General features: G+C 32.0%; 1 protein-coding gene across 1 annotated transcript; it reads left to right on the top strand.

Annotated features, from left to right (window-relative positions):
- Window positions 1-1,513: 1,513 nt before the first annotated feature.
- Window positions 1,514-13,360, top strand: LOC140052089 (germ cell-less protein-like 1). Its single transcript, XM_072097486.1, has 16 exons — window positions 1,514-1,684; window positions 2,148-2,271; window positions 2,626-2,722; window positions 2,986-3,083; window positions 4,076-4,122; window positions 4,474-4,539; window positions 5,357-5,422; window positions 6,071-6,155; window positions 6,670-6,757; window positions 7,406-7,537; window positions 8,192-8,261; window positions 8,731-8,812; window positions 9,190-9,251; window positions 9,568-9,651; window positions 9,967-10,054; window positions 10,656-13,360. The coding sequence occupies exons 1-16, from the start codon at window positions 1,539-1,541 to the stop codon at window positions 10,824-10,826; spliced, it is 1,506 nt and encodes a 501-aa protein (XP_071953587.1). The 5' UTR covers window positions 1,514-1,538; the 3' UTR covers window positions 10,827-13,360.
- Window positions 13,361-13,378: the final 18 nt, after the last annotated feature.

Genomic DNA, 13,378 nt, shown 5'->3' with positions numbered 1-13,378 from the left:
GGCAACTTGCTGAACACACACGCAATCAAACAGAAATGTCTAATGTTAGTTCCGCTGACAAACTTTCTACCTACATGCATGAGCTGCGATTAAATGCTTCGTCTGCACCACCATCAACCCGCCGCCGCCGAGAAAAGACTCTAGTACCTGTACGACCAAAAACGACGGGTTCAGGTTCAAAAAAATTACAAGAAAAAATGAACTTGTCTCTTGCAGAACGTAATTCTAAATCAATTTATAAAAGAACCGAACCAAATTTTATGAGGTCTACGACTTCATCTACTGGTAAAAATACTAAACGTGAACATTTAAATTTGTCTAGTATTATAGAAACTCCAGTATTTATAAACTAACAAATTATTATAATTAATTAATTTGTTTTTGTATTGCATCTTATTTTAATCGTACTAATAGGCTATATAGTTTTATATATAAGCCTATAAGTGACTAGGGAGAAACATAGACAAAAGGTTAGGTTCAAGAACAAAAGTAGTCGTTCCTTACGGGAACAAATAATTTTTTTTCCTATGGGTAGAGATAGATAGGCCTATATATATATATATATATAGCTAAATGGTCTATAGTATATAAGACTAAAAATAGTCTTGGATGAACTTTTTCTGAAATCATCAATGCATTTTATTCTAAACACATTCGTTTTCAACTGATAATGTTCACTCAATCGTTATTCACCTGAGTCTTTATATACAGAATTGAGTTAATTTTAAGAATTAATTAAATAACAAGCCCTATGCAGTTTCATTGTTTTTTTTCAATGTGCTACGACGGTACTTAAACCAGGAAGAAAGCATTGATGTTGCTTACACACAATAATATAACAGGTACCTTGGATATGAACCCGACCGTATGAAAAGAAAGGAATCGATTGAGACAAATAAAGAATTTGTCTTATCTTTAGTCACGGGGATTTAAATTTTCAACGAAGCCTTGAAGATGTTCTACTGATATACCGCTAAATCGATTGTCATTTACAATAGTGCGCGACAGAACTAAGGCTAAAAAATTTGAAACGAATTAGGAAACTTTAACTGAAAATAACCATACAAAAATCAGATCACATAAACTTTCTCATGAATTTAATATTAAAAAATATTAAATTTTCAATAGTATTAATATTGTTTTCAGACCTTAACAATTATTTTCCTTCTCTTAAAAGTTGTTACTGGGTCTTATTTTTTAATTTAAGTTTGTAGGTCTACGTATTTCCCTGAAATAATTAAGTTGTTGTTTGAGGTAATTGTTAGTTATTGACCAAACAAATCGTAAATAGAAAGAAATCATTGGGTTTTCAGTTCAATTTTGTTTTTCTGTTTTGGGAGGACAATACATTTTTAAATTTATAAAAGAAAGATTGACCTTTTTTACCATTAAAAAAAATAAACTTTTGTCATCACACACACTAATGAAAGAATATGTCACCAAAAAAGACGGCTGGTTGTATGTTACTGTTTAATGTTGTATTTGACGTCTGGATCGAAAGTCTATTACGTAGTAAAATTAAAATTCATAACAAAAAAATGGGAAACTACGTTGCAGGATCTGCACAAAGTGACTCTGAAAGAGATAGTAATTCAACCAATTCAAACAAATTTAATTTAAAAAAACGGCGGCTAGATGGTCAAGTCGATGATGATTTTGAAGAGGTATTACACACTCCTAAAAGGTAATGTATTTATATAAATATTGACTTTAAAAGGCTAGGCCTAGGCTGCTACATGCGGGCCAATCATCATGAATTAGGCCTGTCCTGTCGGCCCAGCCCTACTGGCTGGTGTGGTTGACCTTCCTAGAATAAGCCACCAACAAGGTCAGACTCACATACATAGGTTTTATTTACGGCTCTCAAACATTAAATCACTGTTTGTTTCTCATGAATATCAGATTTTAACAAGCTTAGCCTAGCCCCCCTAGTAGACGTGCTCCACCACTCACTCTGCTATTTATTAATTTATTGAATAGTTTGCTTCCTGACCATCATCATATTCAGGTACATACAAATAAAATACTAATAATTAAACTATTACATGTTTACTTAATTTAGCGTGAATTGGATGAACAGATGTCAATGATAAGGCCCACTGTTGAACCCATTTTTGTAGTCCTTTTTTTAAAATTATTATTTACAGGAAACGGTTGAAATCCACATCCAAATATATATTCACAACCCTTTTTGTAAATGGAGAAAATTCAGATATCTCTATAGTAGCACTTGGTAAAACATGGAAACTGCACAAGTTATACTTATGTCAGGTAATATTAGTCAAAGTTATTACTAGTACTATAATAATGATGATGATTTAATAGTGCGTATTATTGCACGGCATGTGACCTACAATTGTCTAATCAAATGACAAGAATTTATTTAGTTGTTAATACTAGTTATTAAATAATTGTTTAATTTTCTTTGATAAGGTTTTCTTTTAACTTTTTGTATTGAATGGTAATTTGTATGGAGTAAGTGCAGAATCCATTTAAATATTATTATTATAAAGTAGGCCTATGTCATTTTAGTTTATTTGTCTTTAAGTACCAAGACACTCATCTTTTCATTTCGTAGTATTTTTCAATTGTTTTTTATTTAGTAATTAAATTCTTTTATTTCAGTCACCATACTTTTCTAGTATGTTTAGTGGATCATGGAAAGAGTCAAGTTTGACGGAAGTGGACATGAATATACCAGACGCTAACATTAACATTGAAGGTATCATTTACAGTAAAGCCTTATAACAACATGGAAAACTTGCTACATCATCATTGCTTCAGTCTGTAAAATGGCATCCTTTCTGCTTAATTCATCAAAGAGCATTTTCATCATTTTGAGGATTTCATTTAATTACAGTTAAATCCCATTATTTATAGTCTTGTTGCACAGAAAGATATCAAGCTATTAAGCATGTTAACCCATACCATCCATACCACCATCAAGCAAATATCACTGTGTTCATTTCTATTTATTGTTTTCAGCATTAGATGTCTGTCTTGGATCGTTATATCAAGATGAGGTGGTCATTGACCCATCAAAAGTTGAATCAGTTCTAGCCGCATCATCACTACTACAACTAGTAAGTTTATCCTCAAATTATTGTACATTAGGACTTGTCATCCTCTTTTTATATCAACAGTGAATAACCACTCTGGAATAAAATATCATTTCATGAGTACAGCCTAAAATGCTCAAATTGTTAACTCCTAGAATAGAGCTGTTTCCTATTTTACCCCCTTCTCCACCTTCCTCACCAGTATCAACCTAGATCTATCACTGCATAGGTCCGACTGAAATAATGCTTTTTTATATCCTTAGCATTCTCAATGTTCAACTCCCTAGCAATATGTAGAACCTCCCTATTTTACCCCCTTCTCCACCTTCCTCACCAGTATCAACGTAGATCTATCACTGCATAGGTCCGACTGAAATAATACTTTTTTATATCCTTAGCATTCTCAATGTTCAACTCCCTAGCAATATGTAGAACCTCCCTATTTTACCCCCTTCTCCACCTTCCTCACCAGTATCAACGTAGATCTATCACTGCATAGGCCCAACTGAAATAATGCTTTTTTATATCCTTAGCATTCTCAATGTTCAACTCCCTAGCAATATGTAGAACCTCCCTATTTTACCCCCTTCTCCACCTTCCTCACCAGTATCAACGTAGATCTATCACTGCATAGGTCCAACTGAAATAATGCTTTTTTATATCCTTAGCATTCTCAATGTTCAACTCCCTAGCAATATGTAGAACCTCCCTATTTTACCCCCTTCTCCACCTTCCTCACCAGTATCCAGTAAACAATGGAATAAACAATGACACATATGCTGGTACTAAAAATAACTGAAGCTACTGTATCCATAATATCATAGGTTTGATTCTGTATAACATTTTTTTATTACACCTTATTTATAGAGGGTGACCCTAAACAGTGTATGCTGACAATCAAGGGGCCCTCTTGATGAGTGAAAGTGGCTGTGTGTATACTAGTACACCGGGGTAACCCCTACTTGTCTTGAAAGATGTACTAACTTCTCTAAAGTGCACATTAATTGTTCTTTCAGGATGGATTGATTCAGCAATGTTCAGACATTATGACTGACACAATATGGTAATTATTTGATAAATTGAATCCCATCCTGTACTGACCTGGATATAAGCCCATATTTAAAATTTGAGAGGCTGGGAGTTTTGGGTGGAAAGTTTAGGCCAACAGAACATTTCAGTTCTGTCGGTATGGTAATTAAAGTGTATATGTTGTAAAGTCAAAGTAAAAAAATTACATGTTTGCTAAATTCAATTTTATCTAGTTTAATTGTATTAAATGTACAGTAGTACTGTGTCAACTAATTCTCCTCCCGCCTTCTAATTTACACCTATTTAACCGACCCTATGTAATTTACCATAGTACAGTAGATTGATTAAAAACACAGTAGAACTAAGACTACACTTTTCATTACAGTCTTAATACAGTCTGTTCATACTATATCTCATCTTCTATGTACGGAATACAACAGACATTACAAAGGTAAGGTACCACGTGTCTCATACATTTCAGCAAAAAAAAACACCATTAAAAGTGCTAATGCCAAAACATAGTGTTTGTTTAAACATTTTACTGCACTATATAAAGAAGAAATTAGCATATCTTTGTTTATTATTGTTTTTGTCGAGTTTAACTTTTCTTTGTTATTACTAAAGTATTTACTTTAATATTGGCTTTTTTTTGCAAAAATTAAAGTAACAATTTGCTTTACTATTTTGCATATAGTGTGTGAAAAAATTAAACTGCCAGTTTACAATTCTGAATCTGTGTATGTACACACACAAGTCAATGCTCAAACTCAAACACATTCATAACATTCAATGTTTAATGTACAGTACCTTATAGTAATTAAGTTAAACAATTATATGATTATATTAATATCCTAAATATTTCTATCTTCATTACTATAGTGCTAATGCTAAAACATACTAGTACTGTACTATAAAATGAAAAACAAGAAATTAATTAGCATATCTTTTTTTATTATTGTTTTTGTCGAGGTTTACTTTTCTTTATTACTACAGTATTTACTTTAATATTTTCTATTTATGCATAAATTAAAGTAACAATTTACTTTACTATTTTGCATATTATTATGACTAAGGTAAGCTGCCAGTTTACAATTCTATTACTATTTTGCATATAGTGTGTGAAAAATTTTAAAACTGCCAGTTTACAATGTCAAGTCAATGTTCAAACACATTCATAACATTCAATGTTTTCTGTACCTTATAGCAATTAAGTTAAACATGTATATGAATATATTAATATCCTAATATTTCTATCTCCATTACTATAGTTGTTTTGAATGGCTGGAAAGGAATCTTATGATGACGACCAACATTTCATTATTAAAAGAAATAAGGTAAAAAAAATGAATAGTATTAGTAATCACTAGGATATGTATAATATCCTGTTACGCAAGCCAGTTTGTCACTTTCAGTTCGTCTCTGATTAACCAATAAAAAAAGGAAATATATGATTGTTAGACTTTATGATTGTTTTTTACAGCATTTAGTAGTCTGTGTTCCAGACTTAATATTAGTAAAAAGATAAATATTTTGGCACAAATGGCGTTTCATACGTATAATACTTGAGCTTGTTTTTGGACAAAAATCGTAATGTCGACTGGTGGACTAACATAAAAAAGACAATAAATACAGACTTGGGGCAAGTCTAATCATTTAGGTGTAGATAAGTATAGTTTCATTGCTACTCATTTCCGGTAAAACCCCAGTCAATATTTTGATATACCACACACCACTAGCCAACGTCTTTAACAAGCTTAGATGTGAGCCCATTACAAGATACATGCAGACTTATGTCCTATTATAATTATTATTTCTTGCAACACAGTACATACACCCATGTTGAAATGCCTATATTTAATTCAGACATACACCATATAAAAAGACAATTCCAAGGCTATGGTTGGAAATGGACAGTACGATAACCAATCAGATATATGTAAACTTGTGGTGTATAATTTTAACATACAGTACTTTATTTTCAGTGTTGATCTCATGAAGTCATTAATCAAATCATCCAGCTTGTTTGTACTACAAGTAGAAATGGATATTTATTCTTTAATTAAAAAGGTAATGTAATGGGTATACACAAATACATAGCACTATTATTCAGCAGTGAGTTCAGCCATAGAGATATTATAGTGAATATCTCTATGCACTATAAGCTAAGCTGTACAATGCATACTATTTATGTGTTCCAAATACTGTAATAACAATTGAAGCCTTCCTTTGGGACGATTCTATTTGAATGAAAACACGCCTATTATGGGGGCATTTGCCTGTGCAAACAACAAGCAATATATTTAACACTACAATCAAACCCTGTTTAGGGTACACCCTATTAAAGGGAATACTTAATTAGGTCCCAAACGTGTCTCTTTAATACAAGTTACTCTATGCTGTTTTTTAACCATTTAATACTGTTGCTTGTTCATGTGTCCCACCATAGAGATATAATATCTCTATGGCCCCAATACCAACACCTCCTTGAAATTATTAGAGACTATTGGAACAAATTATTCTCATTCGGCAATGTCATTTTTTTATTCGTAGTTCAATCAATATTAATGGTTCTATTCTATAGTATGTATATTTAAAGCTAACACCACATTGGAATGGAGAAACCAAACAACTTGCTAAAGATGCTGACATCTACTTTAGGAGCCTTAAAGGTAATGTAAATCTAATTACTAGGCCTAAAAGAGACACTTCTGTTATAATTCATGTTATTGTCTTGCCAAATTGTATTGTTGTGAATGGATGGACCACCCCCGTTAAATATTGTTGAAATAAATAAATTGCACACAAAATTAAGGGTTGTATGTAGTGGGTTGTCCTATTGGTCTATGTGGATCATTTTATATGAAAATTACTCAAAAATTGGGTAGGACTCAGGTGCGGATTTAGGCGGAGGCTAAACAGACTTTATAGCCACTCTAAAATTTAACAGCCATGTCTTTTTAAAATAAAATAATTACTATTTTTATTTATCTGCAACCCGAAGAATCGTTTTTATCACTTATAAAATATTTAGCTCTCCCCCCCCCCCCCCCACCTAATTTCTGAAGCTGGATCTGCCCCTGGGACTTACAGCCCCTGGTGAGCTCCTAACTTTCTCATATGGTATCATTCATTACAATAAACTTGGATAACGTTATTGTGATAAGTATACAATGATAGCAGGAGTGTTTATGTCCAAAACAATTGTGTCTAGAATCTTTACTCAAGCTTACATATACATTATAACACTTGCATATAATGTATCGTCTGCTATTCCTAGATTTCATTGTTGTTATAATTTATTTCGTATTTCTTTTTAGAACCTGGTGAATTTTTAAATTCCGAAGCTGGTAAAATATATGAAGATTTATTCAGAGGAGTTCGACTTCATCATATTATCAATGACTTGTCTTCAACGCGACTGATTGACAAAGACAAGATTATCCCACCAAGTAAATATAAGTTTAATTCATTTCTTTATAACAAATTGAAAAATTGAATTTGATATTTGTTAATTTATAGTACAAGTTGCTCTGGTTTGAATTTCCCTCAAAACCTTCATACATTAGTATACTATAGATTAGATAGTCATGTTGGGAACTCTCTCAACAGCCAGTGGTCGTATTCACACTTAGCTGAGATATTTTTCTCATGTTTAATACTATATATTTTACTTAAGTCAGTTAATATTTAGCAAAATCCCTTAAGTGGTATTCACTATTCACAATTTTTAAATTTTGGCGGTAAATATTTCCGAAAGTGTGAATAGTGAATGTGGCCACAAAGTATTTTTTCCTCTCATTATTATTTGAGAATTGAGATGGTTTGGTAAAGATGAGAATAAGCATTACTGAGGATTTATTATACTGCTGTAGAATACATGGTTTTTGTATACTTTACCAAACCATGTTATGGATCGTCCTTTACACACAAATTTAGATGGTGTCACATGAATATACACTACATCGATCTTAACCCAATCATTCCTGTTCTCTGTTTCTGCCATACCTACCTTTAACTAATAATAATAATGAATTATGACACTGTAGGACTGTAGTGAATATATTGTGTTAGATGAATAGTAATGTAACAATATTTTATTTTAGGTTGGATACTGCCAGTGTATAAACAGCAATGGCAAAATATGTTGTGTGTTGAGCAAGGACAAGATAAAGGGTGAGGAATCAAAACCTTTATGAACAATTCTAATTCACTGCCTCTGGCCTAAATTGAACTTCCTCAATCAATCTCCAAGTTGTTCATTTGTATTATTTATGTGTAATCAATATGTGCCTTTATTGATGAATATTAAATATGTTTTAGGCATAACGCAAAGATCTGAGGCCCCTGGTTTAGGAACTCTAAGTGGCCCTCAAACACTGAAGGCTTGGGACGTTTTTAGCCTTTTTCAACATATTTTAATGCCTGTTTTTTCCTCTTGACACTGCTCAGCACACCATATGACCTGGGTGTAGCCAGTCAGCGCTCATAGCCGATACGAAAGTGCTACTAAATTATATTCCTTTAAATAACTGTCTTTTAAAGACATTAGGTAGTCATTGACTGGCTGTTGACAGTAGTGATGTATACTGTACTTCTTATTTTTTAGAATAGGTTTGATGAAATATTCTTTATTTTTTAACAGACCAACTGAATCAGAATTGACACCAGAGCAATTTAGAAAATATGCAATGAGATGCGGTCGTATTATATCAAAGGAAGGAGAGGTACGCGTTAATAAATCCATATGTCACAAATGTTTCAAATGCAATATAACATACTTTATAAACTGTCCTTAGTGGGTGTGTCTACTTTAAAATGTTATCCATCATGTCTATAAAGTTTACTTTGAATGTCATACAAAAATCAAAATTGATAAACGATAAATGTTTATCAATTAATGTGCTGCTTATCACAGCAAATAGAAATTATCAGAAATGTGCTTTCTGTACACTCCTTAATATATCATAACATATTGCACCTATAAAAAACATACAAATCATTAGGAATGTAAACAGCATATAACAAATACAATAATAAATATGTACAATAATTGCACAAAATCTGCACTGTTATAAATAATTATTTAATTTTTTTTTTTAAGTATTGCTGGAGGTGGACTGGGTTTAACTATGGAGTTGATTTATTGTTAACTTTTTCTAAAAGGTTTGTTTTATTTGATTTTTTTACATAAAACTGCAGCTACCTGGATGGACAGATCGTCAAAAGTAAATTTCTGCTTCCAATATAATTAATAAATGTTTAATTAATCTTTCAGTCCTAGAAGTGCTCTGGTACAAATATATTGTAAAAGATTGTACTTGTAAAATGGTTTTCTACCAATATGACGGTCATAAGTTCAAATTCTCTCTGATGGACTCCATTCGTTGTTGTACAAGGATTACTCTTGTTCATTTCCACTGCCTGAAATATTCTCATTTTATGTGTGAAGACTTATACTTACATTTGTTTTTATTTGTAGACAAGTGATTTTTAAGAGGAACACCAACACACACCCTGTTAGTAACAGTGTTAGTTTACAGCCAAGTAGGAAAATCATGTTTCAGTAAGTGTTTTATATATTGATTCATTTTCGTCATCGTAGACATTGTTATCCTGTCGTCACATGATCCTAATTATTATTGTCATTACTATTCTTGGTCTGATTATCACTGTACAGTCTAGTTATAATATCATCATATCTGAATTGAAGAGTTTAAAGACTGTGGGACCCTTTGGGAAAATGTTGGTTTAGTATGATAATATTTTTACATAGTTTGTTCCAGATATTATTGGCTTTAGTTGTTTTTGTATGTGTATTGGTGCATCCCCCTGTTGGTGTGAAATATGTGTGTTTATTTATGTGTATTTTTTTTTTTAGAGTTACTGTGACAACATACAATAGCCAAGGCCATAGTAAATATACAAAATCATCAGGCTTAAATTATCTTGATCTAAAAAAGGATCAAGTAAGTATTCATTAACAATTATTTTATTTGTGATTACCTTTAATACATTTCTAATTCCTATACCTGCAAGAGTTTATTTCTCATAAATTTGATATATCACAGGGGCGGATCCTGGATCCACCACTATCCATATATATTCATAATAATAATAATAATATCCTGGATTTATAATAGTGGCTAATGTTGTGAAACCTCTAAGCGCTGAACATTATTACCCCAGTAATTTTGGATCAAACGAGTATGGAAACATACTCCCATAATGCAGCTAGTAATCAGCGCACGGTTGTATCTTGATCTAACCAGGTTCCCATTTATACACCTGGGTGGAGAGAGGCAAACGTAAGTAAACTATCTTGCCTAAGGATACAAGCAATGCGGCGGGAGTTGGATTCGAACCTCAGTAGTCAAACGTCCAACACACTGCGCCACATACCCTCACGTAGATAACCAAGTGGGCTTGGTATTTTAAATGTACTCCAATGGTGATCTAGTGTTTACATGGGATCTGTTTGTGTGTTTTAATGGCAAGGACAAAAAAAAAGTGGTTTGGGGAAAGTTTGCTGTACATTTATTGATTGGTATGTTGATATTTATTTTACAGGAAAAGGTTGTGTTAGAAATGGATCCTTCAGCAGAGTATCCAATACAGATTAGTGTTTATTATTTGTGTTATTCTTTACCAATGGACTTCTTACAACCTGACTCTGTGGAGAACATATCAGAACAATCTATAGCAGAAGAATCAAATGAAACACAAGAAGGCTGGTTATAGATTCTGGCTAAAATGTCATGAGTCAATGTCAAGTAAAGCTATGTCTACACTATCAAATTTTATGTAAAAACAAAATGTGATGTGCCCATATATGGACATGTTGATGTCATATTCCTACTATATTGTGGCATATCACTACTATATTTGGGCACATCACATTTTTTTGTCGAAATAGTTTGATAGTGTAGACAGAGCTTAAAATAAGGTTCTCAGTGCAGCCTGTAGATTCCTCAATATCAAGTATACTAGAATTGTATTCTGGGGTGATGTGGAACTGCTTTCTAGTGTTATAATTATTTCAGGAGACAGCTGTAGAAGACAAAACCAAAACATATCAATCTAGGAAATAAATGATGTACCGCAAACCTACAGTTTCTTCTCAAATATTTAAATTTTTATTTTTGTGATTATTGTAAAATTGCTAGTCTTAAGTATTAAATTCTTCTATGTTTCATTTCAGAATCCAAAATTATCACCTAAAAACAACCCATTTATATCATATATAGTACTTTTTATGCAAATTGGTTTTAAAATTCAAATGTTAAATGAAACTGTCCTGGTGCTATGTAGATGTTTAGTGTGCTTGTAAATCTTTCTTGACTTTCTAATGGATTACAGCCTAGTAGTAGTTGACATAAATTTAACTTATTATTTTGTCTTCTTTAAGAGCCTTAGTACATAAATGAAATCTTGTAACACAAACATATTGTTAAGGAAGATAACGAAGAAAGAAATGTAAAGTAATAGATATGTTTATATATATATATATATATATATTCTATTTATTATTACAAATGTTTATAAATATACAATTTTTTAGACTTGACTGACTAGGCTTAAGCTTTGTCTACACTATCAAACTAGTTTGAAAAAAAAATGTTGATGTGCCCAAATATGGTAGTGATATGCTTAAATATGGTAGTGATATGAAATCATCATGGCCATATATGGGTACATTTTTTTGTCACATAAAGTTTGATAGTGTAGACAGAGCTTTAAACCTATTAAGGGGAAACCTTTGGGACCCACAAAGTGTCCTCTTATAAGGGGTGTCCCTGTATAGGGGTTGGCTGTAGTGTTAAACATATTTCCTATTGTTTGTTTAACAACATTACTACTATTATTAAGTTGAATCAATGGTGCTTGAGCATAGAAACCCTTGATAATTAGTCATTCAATTCTCTCTATAAATGTCATCATTATCAAAGGTTTCTCTTCCATTAACATTTATAATATTATATAGTCAGTAATTTTATGTAGGCATATAGGTTGAGTAAGAAAAGCGCCGAATCAGCAATCATTCCACCATATGAGGTGATTTGGAATTTATTGCATGGGTTACTAATAATAAACGTTGGACAGTTATTAAATAATGATAAACTATAACTACTTCCTATGTCTGTAAGTAAAAGTATCTGATGCAATACTGGTACGCATTCAGCAGTCAGTTTAAGCACTAAAAGTAATTCCACCATGGTATAAGCGAATTAGAAGAATTAAAATTTTAAGTTTTTAAAATAGTAGTTCATTTTTAATGTTACTATGTTTTCCGACAGTACGGGACTGCAACTGTATTTTTAATTTTGATCTCATCATTATAATATTCCTTGCTAGACACAAATTATACAAACAATGTACTGAATACTGAAGCCAAAATGTGATGTGCAATTAATTGTGTACGGACACCCCAACCACATTTCATAGGTAGATATTAAATATACTCTAGTTCAATAAACAGGTAATCCGATTAGATACATTTAGTAAAGCTCTGTCTACACTATCAAACTTTATATGAGATTACCTGTTTATTGAACTAGAGTATCTATCCACCTATGAAACTTGATCGGAGTGCCCGTACAAAATATGTGATGTGCCCAAATATGGAAGTGATATACACAAATACGGTAGTGATATGACATCATCATGTGCATATATGGGCACATCACATATTTTGTACGGACACCCCGGTGGATATTAAATATACCTAGTTCAATAAACAGGTAATCTTCCGTGCTAATTCCTTCATGCTTAGTTTTCTTCCTTGGTTAATCATAGATATCCGAGATCCTTAGTGTGGTTTAGAATATGTATAGTGATAGATCGTATAAATATATTATAAACCTATACAATAAAAGAAGAAGCTTTATCATTTTTACATTTGGTTAATAACGTTTGTTAACGTGTTCGAGTCGAGGTTTGGATATATTTTAACATTTTATTCAACATTTATACTACCGTATCTTCCGCAAATATAATTAAAGTTAATTAATTATTAAGTTAATACGGTACCACTGAGCTTTTGTATCATAAATTAGTTTATATACAGAAAGAGATTCATGCTTTGTTATTATAAAACTATACCGGTGACGTCTTTGACAAAAACAGCTACTCCGAGGCTGAGCTAACTATATTTGTAAGAGGACCCTGGATGTTGTTTTCTCGTGGTGAAATGTACTGTAAAGGTTACGGGAACGTAATACGTGTGTGCAAAAATATATTATATTGATAATAAATTATTTTAACATCAAAGAGCAAATTTGTGTTCATTGCTG

The sequence above is a fragment of the Antedon mediterranea genome, chromosome 6 (genome assembly GCF_964355755.1).
Source record: "Antedon mediterranea chromosome 6, ecAntMedi1.1, whole genome shotgun sequence".
NCBI lineage: Eukaryota > Metazoa > Echinodermata > Crinoidea > Comatulida > Antedonidae > Antedon > Antedon mediterranea.
Note: the sequence above shows the minus strand (reverse complement) of the source record. Positions and strands in the feature narration are given on the sequence as shown.

Excerpts from the sequence above, each read along its gene's own strand:
- LOC140052089 (XM_072097486.1), top strand. The coding sequence starts at position 1,539 with ATGGGAAACTACGTTGCAGGATCTGCACAAAGTGACTCTGAAAGAGAT. Across the intron at positions 2,723-2,985 it reads CGCTAACATTAACATTGAAG|CATTAGATGTCTGTCTTGGA; the intron begins GTATCATTTACA and ends TATTGTTTTCAG. Across the intron at positions 7,538-8,191 it reads AGACAAGATTATCCCACCAA|GTTGGATACTGCCAGTGTAT; the intron begins GTAAATATAAGT and ends ATTTTATTTTAG.